Source organism: Mytilus galloprovincialis, chromosome 6 (assembly GCF_965363235.1).
Source record: "Mytilus galloprovincialis chromosome 6, xbMytGall1.hap1.1, whole genome shotgun sequence".
Lineage (NCBI taxonomy): Eukaryota > Metazoa > Mollusca > Bivalvia > Mytilida > Mytilidae > Mytilus > Mytilus galloprovincialis.
The window spans coordinates 20,019,226-20,036,316 of NC_134843.1; the positions used below are offsets into that span (position 1 = coordinate 20,019,226).

Sequence of the window (17,091 nt, forward strand, 5' to 3'; positions counted from 1 at the left end):
GAATTCACAATACATTCTTAATAGCTTGAAAACCCATGAGATGAGGATATCTGATAAGGCTGTGTTAATTTATACAAATCAATCACACAAATTGTCTCTATACATTAATAAAGGACAGAATGTTGCAATTTTTTGAAGAGTGAAAATATCTAAAAGGTTACTTGGTAATTTTTGTTAAATCATCTTACATTAAGAAATGTATATCCCTCTGCAGAGCTCTGACTCCTTTTCTGGATTTGGCTATACTGTAGGTTGTATTTGGTTTGAACAGCTAACATTATATTAGGTTTTGTATTTGTAAATATTTTACCCTGATCATCGCAGAAGAAACATTTTGAAATCGTTGAAATGCACATCTGTTGCAGTAAAATTGAGACCATAGATATAATAGTACTTTTATGAGGTTCATGTGTCTCAATAGTCCCTGTAACCCTGATAATGATTTGTTTATCGTTAGATAATGAGAGATGTCCCAAATTTATGTAAAGTTTAATGTGTTTTTTTTTCAGGAGGATCATGTCCTTCAGTAACTCCAGCTAACCCAGTTGGTGGCACTGAGAATTGTAGTCCACTGTCAGATGGCGAGAGATGTACCATTAGTTGTAACCAGATAGACCACAAACCATCACAACCAGGGCCATACTACTACTCTTGTAATAAATATGGCATGTTTGACATGGAGGACAGACTGGAACCATTCTCATACCCACCTTGTGCTTGTATGTATTCTTGGTCATAATTATCTCCCCTTACATAGTTAAAATTAAGTCGGATAAAAAAAATATAAATTGGAAAATTTATGGATTTATTGAATCTTTAGGGACACAATTGAGCTAAGTTAAAAAAAAATGTGCTAAAATTGGTTTCTTGATGATGTATTGCTAGTGATAGAACATGGAATTAAATTTTAAAGGAAACAACACAAAACTATAATATAATACAGCTGAACATATTAAAGCATAACATTAAATAGAAGCATGAAATTATTGTCCATCTTTACTCAATGCTATATGCTTTGTCAATAAAGAAATGATATATGTTGTTAGGAGGTACTAATAATTTTAAATTCTGTCTTTCCAGCTGCTATTAGTCGAACAGTCAATGTCAAGCTGAAGATTGATTACGATCTGACAACATCCTGTCAGGCGTATATTGCATCTTTGCGGTCGCAGATGCGGACCTCTTTTAATGGTGTCAATGGTCAGTGGCAACAGAATCTGTGTAATGGTCTTAACTGTCAAAGTGTACCTGTATCAGTCACCTGTAAGTCCAGTACACTGGCTGAAGTAGAGGTCATCTTTAATACAGTAAAGTGAGTATGATAAAAAGAAGTGAGAAAATTTGTAATAAAATTAGACACCAAGAAGGGCATTTCAGCAGACAACACCATTACCAAAAACATGTGACAAATAGATGAGCAACAATAACAAAAATGTAGCAAAAAACTATAGATGGAGCAGACAGAAGGCCAACAAAAACTTGGGGTCAACGTCAGTGGCATTCAAATGTGATCTTTCAATAGAATTGCAGTCACAGTTAAGATTGATAAGAAAATGGTGGAAGTCATCAGTCAGGGGGAATGTGGTGAATTACCTGGTCTTAGTCCCCTGAATGTATAAGTCATTGTTTAATGCAGAGGTGCTGTGTAATACATTAAAGTAAGTAATACCATTAGACCTGCCAGAGTGTTGTCCTTTATTTTCATTACTCCTATATCTTATGTCCTAGTTGTAAAATAGGTTATGGTATAGGCACAATTGTTGGGTAAGCTATGAGTTATGGTTCAAAATTTCTTTTGTATGGCATTTGATATTCCAATGACATGTTACTGAAACTCCAAACTGAAATAATACAATGCATACAAGAATCATCAACTTTACATTAACATAGTTTTAATGACTTAATTTTTTGAGTAAAATAATCTTGAAGATTTAGATGAGAAATAATAGGTGTTTTTCATTTCATTGCAGGGATCCCATTATAAACACACAGTCACAGAGTAGAAGTCCACAAGATGTTGTTGCCATTGCTGTTGTAGATGACAAGACTATCACATATTCAGTAAGTTATAAACTTTCTAGGTAGATATAAAGTCAATGTTTCACATACATGTCAACCTCAGACAATGGGAAATCATGTCATGACATGCGGACTTGTTAATATGAATGTGGTAATATTGTGAATATAAAAAACAATATATATTCTACTGTGAACTTTTATTGTATTAAACACTGGTCTGTTATGTTGCTTTTAAAGCACCACCACTAGGCACATATTCAAAACAACTGCCAGTTTCAAGTTAAGTTGCATTTATTTGATAACAGCACACAATACAAATGTAACATAGTCAAGTTCTGATCAGAATTCAGTGTCAATTTCTTTATATTAATTGAAAAGGCTCTCCCACAGTAGGAATTGATATTTGACTGAATTAGCTTCACCAAGATTTGAAAGAATGTCATAATGTTGGTTTTTTTTGGCAATGTAAAATGTCATCTATTATCTTTGCCATTGCTCCCACTGCTATTGCCTGGTTAAAACTGAGTAGTTCATCAGAAGAAAGCTGGTACTATGAGAGCTGATCCAACAGTTCTGTGATATTTTTATCCCCATGGCCTGTAGAAATCTGTTGCCGTTTTGGCTAGATTTGAAACTGAAATTGAAAAAGAAAAATGTTTTATAAATTTGATTTCCATTAGATAAACATGTTAAATGCTTATTCAAATAGCTGCATTGTATATCTCCTCTCACATGTATTGTTTTTTTTTATCATTGCAACATAGAATGCACAAATTATGTGTTACTTGTCACTTGATCATTTAAACTCGAACTCAAATATATAATAATTTATAAATCTTGAATCTTGCCGTACACATCGTTTTGGCTCAACAATCGGCACTTTAGACGTACAGGCCCTGAAAGTGACATCTTTCTGTGCACATTTCCCCTATAAAGTGAATTTGAAAGAAAGTCACAAAATCGTTAAAACTAATCACAAACTACTTACCTTTTACTGTTTGTCATATAGAAAAATAAACAATGTGGCAGCCAAACAATTACTTCGAATTTTTTCGATATTTATCGCCGAATAAGGAAAAACCCCGAGAATAGCGATATCACTAACGACCAAAAAATGAAAAGAGCGAAAAAGCGTGTAATTGCGTGTAAAGTGGTGAAAAGCGTGTACACGCCATGTGACAAAATCCTCGCGTGTAAACCGTTGAAAAAGCGTGTATTACACGCGAATATCATGTCACTTGACATGTATGATGTTTCAGTAACCTGCACTATAAATGGGATTTGGAATGGATGACATCTTGCTTACGTACTAACATGCTTATATTGTATTTTAGTCAATGTTTGACATTCATATCTTAGGTATTAAGCACTAGTTTTGTTATGATTGCTCTGTTAATTGTGATTCAATAATATCCTTTCTGTCTGATCTGTTAATATTTCCTGTCTGTCTGCTACTTCATACATGATTTACAGTCATTTCTTTTTGTCCACTCCTTCAATCATAATTTACAGTTCTTTCTGTTCTGACTGCTCCATCAACGATTTTTTAGATATTTTTTTCTGTCGGCTTGTTATGCTCCACTTACCATAGTAGATATAATTGATATTTCAGGTTTGTAGTCAAAAGAGATATTGATTTCATGAACCAGCTTATTAAATTGATGGTTCAAGATTAACACTCTATGCAGTGAACAAACAGAATAAGTGTTTGCACTTTGATATATACTATTACTGTAATTGATAAAAAAAAAAATCACCACAAAATGTTTTGCAAAGTAAGCTTCTCTCAAATTTAATTTGTTGATTATTTATATTATTAGGATGCTGTACCCAGGCAGTCGACTTTGGAATTAACATTAGTACCATATTGTGTGGAAGGTCAACAAATAGTGGGTAATTTCTGTGGTAAGTTACTAAAGATATTGTATATCTATCTGTTCTTTTTTCTTTCTTCCTAGGGTGTCTAACAAATGAAAACCATTTTCACATATAAAGAATAAAACATCCACATGTAATTCAAGAAATATAAGCTTCAGACTTTCATCTTTAATGACATTTAAGGACAATATGCTCAATTCATTACAGGTAGGCAGATATGATAAAATTTTCTTCAATAACATAGTTCATTTTTCAACTTCAATAGTTATGATGGAGTGCTTAAAATCTGACACAGTGTGCAAATGTTGTATGATTTTCATAGTATTTATGTAGGATTATTATTTACAGATTGCAAATAAGCAAATGAACATGTTATATCCTTTTATTTTCAGTTTCCTGTGCTCCAGGTAGTTTTTATGACAGTGGAACTGCCAAATGTACCCAATGTCCCATTGGTCAATATCAAAGTTTAACAGGTCAATTATCATGTGTTAGTTGTCCATCAGGGCAAACAACATACAACACTGGGACACAGTCTGATACATTATGTTTCGGTAAGTGTGATAATGATATTTACTACTATAGTGAAAACAAATTAATTGTTATGTTATTAAAGTAGGTGCATGTAAGAGAATTACGCCCTCAATATTAGAATGAGGAAATGAGGTATGAATGGTAATAAGACAACTATCCACTAGAGACAGAGGACGTGAACAACTATAGGTGATGGTACAGTTTTCACATATGAAAAAATCCATGCCATATAGACCCCAGTATGGCAAAATGTAAAACAATTCAAAAGAGAAAACCAGAGGCCTGAAATTTATTACAGCAATGAACAAAAAATATACATGACAGACAGCAACCAAAGACATCCACTGTTACTCATGTATTATATCATATTTCATATTTTTTCTGTTCAGATCTAACAAAGTAAATGTTATGAATTTTATACACGATGCTTATTACCACAAAACACAGATCAAGTTTGAACTTTGGTGGCATCACTTTTACCGTTCCAGAGTCTGACTTCAAGTTCATTGTCCACGGAACACAGAAAATGATAATGCGAGTAGGGCATCCATGAACTATGGACACATTCTTGTTAATGTTTAAAGAATGTCAATTTATTTACTTTGATTTTGTTGTTTTTCTCACAGAATCATGTACAGTTGGGTGGCATTTTTCCTTATCAACTGGTGCCTGTGTTTTCTGTCCATTTGGATTTTATCAACCATCACCTGGATCTTTCCATTGTCTAGGATGTGATGCAGGTCTCACCACTGCTGTACCTGGTTCTTCACTAGCAGGAGATTGCCTTGGTAAGTTATACATGTTTAACAGGTCTTATAAAAAAAAGATGTGGTATGATTGCCAGAGACAACTCTTCACAAGAGACCATTGACACATGGATTAACAACTATAGATTGCTTGTTCATTTCAATTCATTTCTCCAAGGATTTTATGTCTCAGAACCTTACCAATTTTACAATGTTCACAAACAAAAGAGAAGCTGTATTGGTCACAAAAATAATACAAATAATTATGAAAATACAGACAAATTTATTATCATTTTTTGTTTATTTTTTTTAAAGAAAGGGATTGATATTATCCCTTGCACTTTTCAAACCATTTCTGTATTTTTTTGAGGATTTTAAAGTCACAACAGGGTTAACATGGTTAACAGACCTATGTCAGTGGCTGTACAGCCTATAAACTCCATTTTCTTTTCTGTTTTGTAAAAACTTTTAAGAATGATTTGTTAAATCGAAATTGCAAATTCAGATCTGACATCTTCATATTGGGGTCATTTCAGGGCTTTATAAATCCAAGCTTTACAATATTTAGTAAAATGTTTGCATGAATCTGTTAACAATTTCTTCTCATTTTCTCATGTTTATTTACAGATCCCGCCCTTATTACAACAACTGCAGACTCACTACCAGATAGTAAGTATCCTTAAGGAATAAAAACTTTATATGTAGCAGTCTTTTGTTATCATTATTTAAAATTTTATCATATTGCAGCCAATTGATGCAAACAAGACAAAACCAACAAATTGCTTGTTTTTTCATGCTTGCAACAAACGTCCCACAATGTTAGCCAGGGTGATGCTATTCAGGTGTCTGCATAACGAAACTAATTGTTAAAAATGAAGAGCAGAATATTCCATAAAGTGTAATTATGTTTAAGGGTCTGAAGATATATTCTAATTCATATTAATTTTGTTTTTTTAGTGCCCTAGTGACCTAGTCGAAAGGGGACTTTTGTTTGCACTATGTCCGTCTCTCTGTCTGTCTCTGTCCATACATCAGTCCGGCAAATTAGTTTTTCACACTTCTTTGTGCTTGAAAATACTAATTTGAGATCATTTGATATTTGGTATCTTATTTTATCATTACAAATTAAAGATCTATCAAGTTTAATTTGTTCTGATGATTTTGTGCAAAATTATGTCCTTCAACTTAGTAAATTCACTCAAAAAAATCAGTTTTCAACACTTTTTTTCGTCATGCTTGATGATATTAATTTGATAATTGGTATATATTTTTGTCATGACAAGTTACAGACCAAGTTCAAATTTTGTTTGGGTCTAATGATTTTGGGCAGAGTTATTGTCCTTTTTCATTGAATAAGTGTTTTAAATTAGAATTAAAGGACATTTGCAGGTGTGGTCAAGTACTGTTAATTCCTTTGAAGTAATTATTCACAGGTTCTAATGGTAAGTTGATTATAAAGATTTAAACTATTACTGAAGTTTTGGTTTTATGAATAATATCAACCTATCATAAATTATAAAATTGTTTTTGTAGTAAGTATTGTTTGATATCTTGTGAAAAAAACATTTATAGATGATTAGATGTTATCATCAAAAAGTGATGATAACAATTCAGACTTGCCAAATGGGGATATCCCCCATCAGAAGTGTTGACCTGAATTTAAAAACTCTTTATTAAATTAACTGAACACCTCAAATCAGGCATTTAAATGAGTTAAAAGGGCATTTAAGCACACATATACTCATTCAAACAATATATTGGTAGATCAAAAACACTTGCAACCATAAAAGAGGAGCTTTATTCCTCTTTTGCATAAAATTCCCCATGAAGATTTTGAAAAAGTTGACAGGTATAGATAACATCCAGTCATCTATGATTTTACTTGAGGATATGGAAGATCGGTTTTCATACAGCAGTTCAACTAAATTGCTTGTATCATTCACCAATTATAATTGGAGCACTACATCTAGAGGTATTGTGTTGAACAATATGTACACAGAGTTTGAAGTGACAAAATATGTGCACCCATTTAAATGGTCTCTTGTTGTCAAATTCATGTTCATCCATTTGACTCAAATTCTCATATTTGATTTTTAACCATGTATAAAAGATTGTTATATATAACGGATATAAACATCAATATAGATATAAATAGAAAGTGAACTTGTGCAATTGATTTTTTATAGGTCTGTTTGATTTAATATTATAGATTAAAAATATTTGTTAATCATTGTTTTTACCTGTTTAAGAATGATTTTTTTTGTGGATTAAATCAGTCAATCAGATCATTTACCTTTGTTTCAATTTCAATGTTGACATTCTTTTCCTCTAAATAACTTTTTATGGACAATTTATGTGTTATCCATCTCTAGGAAGGGGTTACATTAAAGTTCACTTGAATACAGATACAATGAGGTCGAATTAATCACTTGCAAGTGAATAATTCATCATCAATGTTTCTTAGCGGATGCTAAAAGGGAATTATTATTTCACTATTTAACTTTCATTATAATGATTGACCAAAAAAAATAAATCATATTTTAGATTTTTTATATATGTATCTTACAGCTACTGCTCCTTTAAGAGAAACATTTCAATGTAAAAATTAAATTACTTTTGATAGTGATTATACTTATAGTTCAAACTGTGTTTTATGTTAAAATATTAGTGCATGTTGCACAAATAAAAATCATTTATTATTCAGAGGTGTTACATTTTACTTTAGAGAATTGAGATAAGCTCATCTGAGTGCATATGAGTGCATACAACTAGGTGGGTGGGATTATTTTTAAATAGGAACATAATATACATGTATGTAAATTCATTAATAAAATCCATATTTTAAATAAAAGAGAAAGACATCTGAAAATTATAAACTGCCGTTTTTATCTTAATCTCTTTAGGTGTTTAATCTGCTTTATAAATACAATAAAAATTAGGGTGAAATTTTAAAGTTTAGTTGATATTTATATTTGTACTTTAACTGAGTTTAAACATACAAAAGGGAATAACGTGGATATAAAAAATAAAGGGAAAAACATGGATATACAAACTTAGGAATTGTCATGACATTTGGCAATGGAGGTTTAGCATTTGGCAGCAAAGGTATTATAAGAGTGTTTTTCAATAGCATGACTTATTTATAGAAATAATAAGATGTGGTATTATTGCAACTGAGACAAGAAAGATCTACTGAACTGTGTATGCTCTGTATAATTGTAATTGTTATATATAATGAAGAGGAGAAAGTTTGTTAAACTTACGTCTGATCCTATTTGCCTCTGAGAAGATGATATCGATATAGATATAGAATAAACATACTTTGTCTCCATATATAAAAGTTATTTGTAAAGAACTAAGAAACCGGTAGAAGCAAGGCTGTGCCGAGTATATGGTCAATTTGACTGCGCAATTAGCAGAAGTGCAGTATATACTGAGAACTATCCACCAGAGAATACAATATAAGCAATATTAGGTCACCATACAGCATTATAGCTAGAGGAGGTTTTATAAAAAATTATTGATACATGTACATAAATTGATAGGTTTTGTATTAACAATTTTAGTTTTTTTTCAATTATTTGTATTTAAATTGTGCTCATTATCTTTTGAATTTTTTTACCTCATTGATTGTATAATGAATATTACTGATGCTATAATGTTTATGCCTTTTGGGGCCAATAGTTGGAAATAAAAAGCTTCATCTTTATATTCTTGTTTTAGTTAAATCTTTTTAACTGAAACTATGCTATATTATTATGTAAACATAATTTAAACAGATTAAATTTGTCACAATGTTTTTCCTAATCCTATTTTAGAAAGACTTGTTATCTTTATATTTGTTTATTTTGGTATTTATTCATGACAATAAATTCAGTACACAGTGAATAGTAAATTGTGTAAAGGAGTAAAGAACCTTCTTAAAATATTAAACAAATTTGTAGTTATTAATGGAAATGTAGAAACAAAATTAGTGTTAGCACCAGTTAACCTTTAAACTGTCGGAAGGACAAAATATTGAATGCCAAAAAAAATATGAATCAGTAACTCAGACATCTTGTTAGGTTTGAACACCATTCCAATTTGACAAAATCAATATAAGCACAAATATAGATTGTCTATCTGCTATGAACAGAATCTATACTTAAACTAATCTGCTGGATACACATGAAGGTGCATAAATGAAAATATATTGAATAGTTGTTAGCTGGTAAGAATTTATAATTTAGTTCATTATCTCACTAACTTCATGTTTAGTTTTAAAAATGTCATTACAATCATCCAAGGCTTGGTCATAATTTAAACACGATGCAGATTCATATGCTTCGTCAATTGGTGCCTCATTTTTTGTGGGTACATCACCTTCCAAATACCTTTGTTCTGCAATGTCTAATATTGAAATACAAATACTTGAAAGTTCTGTCAAAATTAGTATTTTGTCCGTCTCTTCAATATAAATTAATGGGTAATTCTGCATTATTATAAAATTTCAGATTTGAAGTCCTTGGCTTAGAATCGACATAACAATGTCATCTTAAACAAAACCAGTAAAGGATGTTAATTGTCATTATTGTGTTACTAATCATCTCTCCTTAAACTATGAATTCCCATTTAACCATCATTTTTCTACCTCACTACATTCAGTATAACTTATTTTGTATTTGTTTTTAGTTGGTGAATCAGGCACTGGAGGTGGATTAACTAGTGCTGAAATTGCTGCCATAGTTCTAGGAATATTTATTTTCCTCCTGCTCCTTTTGTTACTCCTGTTCTGCTGCTGTAGGGATAGATGTAAGTTATCATTTACTTGTGCATGTGTATTTTTGAAAGAGAAGCAGAAGGAAATTTTTGGAATGTCGGGATGCGCTCTTTTTTTTGGGGGCAGGAATTTAAGATTAAAACTTATCAGGACCTGGAAATTGTTGATAATTCTTTCAAATCTGGGAAAGAATATTTTATTATTGCAGTAATTGTGGATGTCACATCCTTTTACCACCCCTCTGGAGTACATTCATAGTGAGCCTTTCAACACAAAGCAATGTCATTTCTAAACGTAATAGTAGCCATGCAAGTGTTATCAGAAAATTATTATTAGCTGGACAACACCAACAATACAACAAACTATACATGCTATAGGACGTATATAGTGAAGAAAAATTGCTAATATAAAAGAGAAGATGTGGTATGATTGCAAATGAGACAACTATCCAAAAGAAACCAAATGACACAGACATTAACAACTATAGGTCAGTCACTGTATGGACTTCAACAATAAGCAAAGCCCATACCACATAGTCGGCTATAAAAGGCATCAAAATGACAAATGAAAAACATTTTAAATGAGAAAACTAACAGCCTAATTTATGTACAAAAATTGAATGTAAATCTAGTAAATTTTGAAATTTTGTATTTAAATTTGCAACCAAAAATATCTAAGTGTTCAAACAGAATATAAGAGAGAAGATGTGGTATGATTCTCATTGAGACAACTCTTCACAAGAGACCAAATGACACAGAATTTTTAAACAACTAAGATATACAGCATTGAAATGTTGATTAATCAAAATCTAATTCTTGACTTTCTTTTTATTCCAGTGCCTTGCTTTGGTAAAGGAGTAGTTGAACCAGATGATAAAACACCATTTAAACACGTCAACAGATATGGTGAGACAGATGTGTACTTCACTAGTTATAAGCTGAATGATATCAGAGAAAAACGAGGAATAAGACCACCGCGCAGCAGACCACGTGTGCACCGAAAACCTGAGAGTAAACAGTACTATGACACTAAACCAATTTATGACTATTCTGGAGAGGATACACGTAGTGTTCATACAGATATATCGCTGACTGTTCCTGTGTTCTTAGAGAAACTCGATGGCAGGTCTGTATTTAGATTAATTTGAATAATTTGTTTTTGTATGCTCCTGTATTACATTTTACTAGCATATGCTAATTGCTTTGTTGTTCTGAGTGTCCAAATCAAACGGTTTCCAGATGATCCGGATGACAATGTGAGCACCCCTTGCTTGATTTAAACAGATTGAAATTATAAAAAAGGACAAGATAGTGCTCAAAGGTCAAGGTCACTGTTACTGAAATATAAAAAAAGTGGAAAAAATTGTTTCTTGATGGTAGCTTGGGTTTCTCTTGGTTTTTACGGAATTAAACTTATACAGATTGAAGATATAGGGAAGGGGAAGAAGCCTTTTAATTTTAGGGTCACTAGATTCAAGGTGACTATTACTAAAAATATATATTTTTTTGTAATTTAATTTCAGGAAGGCAACCACTTTGAATCGTAACTCATCTGAACGTGACAAAATAGCCAAAATTGTAGATGTTCATCTATCCCCCCAAGCATACCAGTACCCCTCTTTTATATAAAAATATTGAGTTATTCATATATTGTTGCATTTTAGTGTAAGAGAAGGAAAGCCAGTATCAATGTAATTATGCCTGTAGCATTTGTTATCAATTTTATAAAGGAAGCAAAATATACTAACAGTTTTGGTGTGGAAGAATTCTAGAGAAACAACTGATTTACTTTCTATTTCTTTTTTCTTAGATCTCTGTAACTGAGAAAGAAGAGTACATCTCTGATGTTCTGATCTATGGTAGCTCAAAATCAAATTTTCTGCCATATTTGAATGAATTTATATAAAAAAAAATTACAAGTTGTTTGAAGCTGTTTTATAAGGGATGTCATAATGTTCTGCAGACAAATAGCTTAAATGTCTGTCCTCTGTTGAAACACAAATTTCCCACTTGGGGTTTTTCCCTATAAATATGTTTACATTTTCTGTATAATTTATTGTTGATAATATATAATGTGTTGCTTACTTTTGTGGAAGACTTTAGACATTGTCATGAGTACATAGAAATGCAAGTCATGATCTCTATCTGATTTCTTATGGAAAGCACTGTTTTGCTGGAAGTATTTATCTTTAAATATGATTTATTCACCCATTTTCAAGAGGACTCCTTAATATTGTCTGTTAAACAAATCATACTTTATTGATTTGGTGAATTTAAATCTTTTGAATTTAGTCAAGTGCATATTAAGACATTTTGTTTTGTTAGTTTCAAATATTTAACATCAATTTTTATCGTAAAGATTTTTTAAACTATTACATTTCTGAACTTTGAAGTTATCACAAGATATGTACCTTTGATTCTATTCCATAACTTGATAATAATATCTCTGTTGAAATATTGATATGACAGAAGGAAGAGCAAGATCAGGGCTGTTTTGAGGATTCTAATTTTTATCATAATAGCAGTTATATAAAGCTCTTAATTCTTAGAAATCCATTACTGTACTTGATCATTCTAGTAGATATATGTAGTTTTAGGACATTTTTTTGTTAAATTATAGCTTGGTGCTTGCTATGAGATCAGGTTCTTTCTTATCAGTATCAAATACTATGAATAGTGGAGTGTCTTTATTCTTTATTTCACTTCAATGAAATGCATCAAATAAAATTGAAAATGGAATAGAAAATGTGTCAAAAAAAGGACAGAAAAAGCTGAAGGCCACCACTGTGTCTTCAACACAGCAAGAAAATCCTGCACCGTGACGTGAGGTTCAGCTGACCCCTAAAGGGAAATGTGAACTAGATAAAGTGTTAAATTTGTCTGTTCATTGCCAACAAACAAGTGTATTGATTCTATCTATTCTATAGATGAGAAAATAATTTTTGTCTTCAATTTAAAATAAACATTAATGGGAATTTTTGAAAACAGCACATGTTGGTACTTATTTTAACATCTGAATAAGTTGTATATTAGATTTACAAACAATATACCATAAATTAGAAATGCGTGTTACCAAAAACTTAAAATGAACATTTGAATTAGATTAAGACATGCACCCTCCACATGAGTAGTTAAAATGAAGGTTACTGTAACAGGCAAGGTTAAATGTGCAATAAGTCACCTTCATGTTCATTAAGGTCGTATCAGTTTCTTTTAAATTTAACTGTCTTCAAAGTCAGAGGATATTACATAGCATATATATATATATATATTCTTTTTACATTATTAAGTGAAAGTTCCAAAGTAGAAGTTTATGAATACTTTGATCTTTCAATCGCATTGATGGGGGAATGCAGATTACATTTTTGGGTTTTTGTGCTCATTTGTGTATCCTTTCAGTAGTCTGGTATCAGGTTAGATTTTTGATTTATGGGTGTTTATATAAAGTTGTGGTCACATCATCTTGAAACTTTGTAGGCAGGTACATTATGATTTTAACAATTTTCAAATTAAAGGTTTTGACCCTGTTTTCATGGTTGTCTGGTTTTGTCATGGGTAAAAATAAAAAAAGAGAAAAAAATAAACAGAAACCTATTTTATTTTCAGAATTAAGAGATTCACAGCATCACAAATTTATATTCACATATCAGCTGAAATTAATAAAGTATTAATTTAAATTTATTTTGAGGGATAGAACAATCGGTTCTAAGTTTAAAATTTTATAAAGGACAATGTTCACTTTTGCCCAAAAATGGCCTTGAATATTAAATTTATTATACACTATCTAATAGGTCCCAATTTTTGTTCTTAAATGGAATCCATTAGTGCTTTGTATCAATAGTTTTAAAGTGGCCCAAATGAATAAGCTTAGGTTAAACAAGTTGTGTACCAGTATAACATTTTTCAGGCAAATTGTAACTAATCCGATTTTTTTTATCTTTTCAGTGTGTCTAACAGGCATACCTATATTTCTAGAAATGGTACAGCAAGATCAGAATTAATCTCCGACCATGAACATATTGGAGTGGAAAGAGTTAAAAAGTTGAAAAAGAAAAAGAAACGTAGAAGTCATCGTCCAGTAGAATATCAAGAAAATACCACTATGGATGAAAATATCTATGACGAAATACCCACAAGTACACCTAGGAGTATGGCACCTGCAGTGCCACACTTGCCAAGGTCACTTAAACCTCTACCGAAAAGACTTAAAACCGAAAGTGAGGCTTCATTTGCTTCTTATTCCGGACGATCAAGAACTGACCCCTCGTCATCAGGGGTGTATAGTAACCATGATTATTCAAAGCCTAAGAAGGAGCATGCAATCAACATAGACTCTGATAAAGAAGACCTCAGATAATTAGGACCCACGACTAATAAAGGCCGGAATGAGATTTAGTTTTAAAGAGTCCTAAAACCTGGAGGTATTTGGACAGACATTTATAGATTGTCAAGTCAGATTGTTATTTACATAATCAAAAGGTTTTTTTATGCAGGATTACTCATACTGTGATGTAAAAGTGAGATTATGCATGTACAAATGTTTATTTATTTTTCTATCAATAGTTTATAATTCTTCATCTTGATAGAAACAAAGAATATTTTCATCTTACTACATTTGATATATCTGATATATGCAACTCTTTTTTTAATATTCTCACATGAAATTGTTTTAATTTTAAATAAATAGAGAGGAAAACTTGATTTTTGGTATTTAACACCATTTTGAACATATGTGGCTATATCATGGCGGCCAAGATGTATACACAAATGTTTATAGTACTGTTAAGTGTTTTTTGAAGTTTTTTTAATTAAATATATGAGTGAATTTTATCTTTGAAAATGTGTACAGATATTTATTGTTAGTAAAAAAAGTGATATGTGATATTTAAAACAAATTTGTTTTAAACTGTAGACTGTGATAAATACATGTTTTTTGTGTAGCTTTTAAAAAAAATATAGTATGAGTGCTGTTTAAATGGATTTATATATTATGTTGTAATTCTTAACATGATCAAAATGAGGCTTTTTTTTTTAATATTGTTTACATTTTGAAATGAGTAAAAAAAAAGAGTTGTATTAGATCTGTGCATTTTTCCCAAGAAGTTAAAAGCTCATTTGGATCTTGTCATACAGTTTTTTGTTTTTTTTTCACGATGATTAATTTTATTAACATAGAAAGTAACTTGTTCTAAGCCAAACATTTAAGGTAAACAAAATATGACCAGAGCAGCATTTAAGCAGAGGTTATATTGTCAATGCTAATGCTCTTTTACAGTATTTATTTGTAGGTAGTTGCAAATACCCTATATAAATTTATAGGTTGGTGTAACATCCACTTTATAGATATTTGCTATCTTTAAATTAAGTATTGCATGATTATTTTCTTTTTTAGTTGTATGATTATCAATATAATTTCTAATTTAAAAATTTTAGGGTAAGTGGAATTTTTTTTGAAAAAATCCTTGCATATTAAAACATAAGGTTTTCAAGAAATTATAATTATAGAGATTGTCTGAAAGAGATAAAAGTTAGTAAAGGATGATTTTTTGGATTACATTTGAGAATTGAGTAGAAAAATAAATAATTTCATAATTTTTAAGCATAAGATTTGTAAATAGTCCATGACAATCAAAGTCTAATACGCAACGATTTTTATGTAGAATATTTGGTGCCTTCAAATGTGTGAATTTGGTTTTGCCAATATAATGTTAACCTGTTTACTCTGATTATAACGTAGATGGTGAGGTGTGAATCTAATCTTATTTTTATGTAGTCTGTCATTTTTCATACTAAACTCTGATCTCATTGATTAATTTCTATGTTTGCCAATCAAAATATAACCTTTGGTGTACTTTGTCAAAATTCTTTTACCTTGCATGACAGTATGCTTCTTTTTTTAATGACTAAAGTTTATGTCATTCCAGACATAAGTTTAAGGAAACTTTGCTTCCGTTTCTTTAAAATAATTAAAACTATTTGTCAGATTTCAGATATATAAATGATATAAGGGTTAAAAAAAAATTCTTATATGGAAAAGGTATTTTACAATTAGCAAGGGATGTGCATGGTTGTATAATATGCTTTTGGTGCATTCGTTTACTGTGAGATGTTTGCTTATTTTTGTAAAAAAAAGTATAGATATTGATATAATTAAAATGCAGGATGCAATGGACCATTGTGAACTTGCTTTTGAGTTGTTGTGTCTGTTCATCACTGAATTATATATTTTTTTTAATAAGATGAAGAACAGCAATAAAAGTGCTGTCCTGTGGTTGTAACTTATCATTTCATCCTTCTGTTGGATTTTTAATATTATGAAAGCTATCATCATTTTGAATATCATGTTTTTTTATTATATAATTTGGTTGGAATTAGAATGGTAAAGGATTAAATTTTGTTTCATTTATTTTCATTTGCTACCATTTTACTTACCTTTTCTACCAGTTCAATGATTCAGAATGATTTTAAATTTTTGTTTGTTTGAGAAATTTGTAAAATGAATATAACTGAGACAGGTATGATGTAATATTATCTGTGCTTTGCTCAGATTGTGTGGAATTAAAGCAATTTGAATGATTTTAAAAATAATATCTTTGCATTCAATAATACTCAAAAATTGCTGTATTTTATTATTTTATATTTATAAAAAAAAAAAATCCATGACAAAGGGACATTGTATTTTTAGCTCACCTGGCCCGAAGGGCCAAGTGAGCTTTTCTCATCACTTGGCGTCCGTCGTCCGTCGTCCGTCGTCCGTCGTCCGTCGTCGTCGTCGTCGTTAACTTTTACAAAAATCTTCTCCTCTTAAACTACTGGGCCAAATCAAACCAAACTTGGCCACAATCATCATTGGGGTATCTAGTTTAAAAAATGTGTGGCGTGACCCGGTCAACCAACCAAGATGGCCGCCACGGCTAAAAATAGAACATAGGGGTAAAATGCAGTTTTTGGCTTATAACTCAAAAACCAAAGCATTTAGAGCAAATCTGACATGGGGTAAAAATGTTTATCAGGTCAAGATCTATCTGCCCTGAAATTTTCAGATGAATCGGTCAATCGGTTGTTGGGTTGCTGCCCCTGAATTGGTAATTTTGAAGAAATTTTGCTGTTTTTGGTTATTATCTTGAATATTATTATAGATAGAGATAAACTGTAA

The 17,091-nt window shown here is 31.0% G+C and overlaps 1 protein-coding gene and 1 long non-coding RNA gene across 9 annotated transcripts in view; one reads left to right on the forward strand and one right to left on the reverse strand.

Moving 5' to 3' along the window:
* Window positions 1-16,614, forward strand: part of LOC143079160 (uncharacterized) — an 86,541-nt gene extending 69,927 nt beyond the window's left edge. For all 8 annotated transcript variants that reach the window (XM_076254380.1, XM_076254382.1, XM_076254381.1 and 5 more), the window contains 10 exons: window positions 510-719; window positions 1,081-1,312; window positions 1,971-2,061; window positions 3,840-3,924; window positions 4,290-4,451; window positions 5,058-5,219; window positions 5,805-5,846; window positions 9,849-9,968; window positions 10,773-11,061; window positions 13,881-16,614. In XM_076254380.1, coding sequence (XP_076110495.1) covers window positions 510-719; window positions 1,081-1,312; window positions 1,971-2,061; window positions 3,840-3,924; window positions 4,290-4,451; window positions 5,058-5,219; window positions 5,805-5,846; window positions 9,849-9,968; window positions 10,773-11,061; window positions 13,881-14,292 — 1,805 coding nt within the window. In that variant the 3' untranslated portion in view covers window positions 14,293-16,614. The remainder of the gene's footprint in view (window positions 1-509; window positions 720-1,080; window positions 1,313-1,970; window positions 2,062-3,839; window positions 3,925-4,289; window positions 4,452-5,057; window positions 5,220-5,804; window positions 5,847-9,848; window positions 9,969-10,772; window positions 11,062-13,880) is intronic.
* On the reverse strand, window positions 2,293-3,268 carry LOC143078023 (uncharacterized). Its single transcript, XR_012979002.1, has 2 exons — window positions 3,008-3,268; window positions 2,293-2,653 (listed from the first exon to the last, which is right to left on the reverse strand). It is a non-coding gene; the product is annotated as an uncharacterized LOC143078023 (long non-coding RNA).
* Window positions 16,615-17,091: the final 477 nt, after the last annotated feature.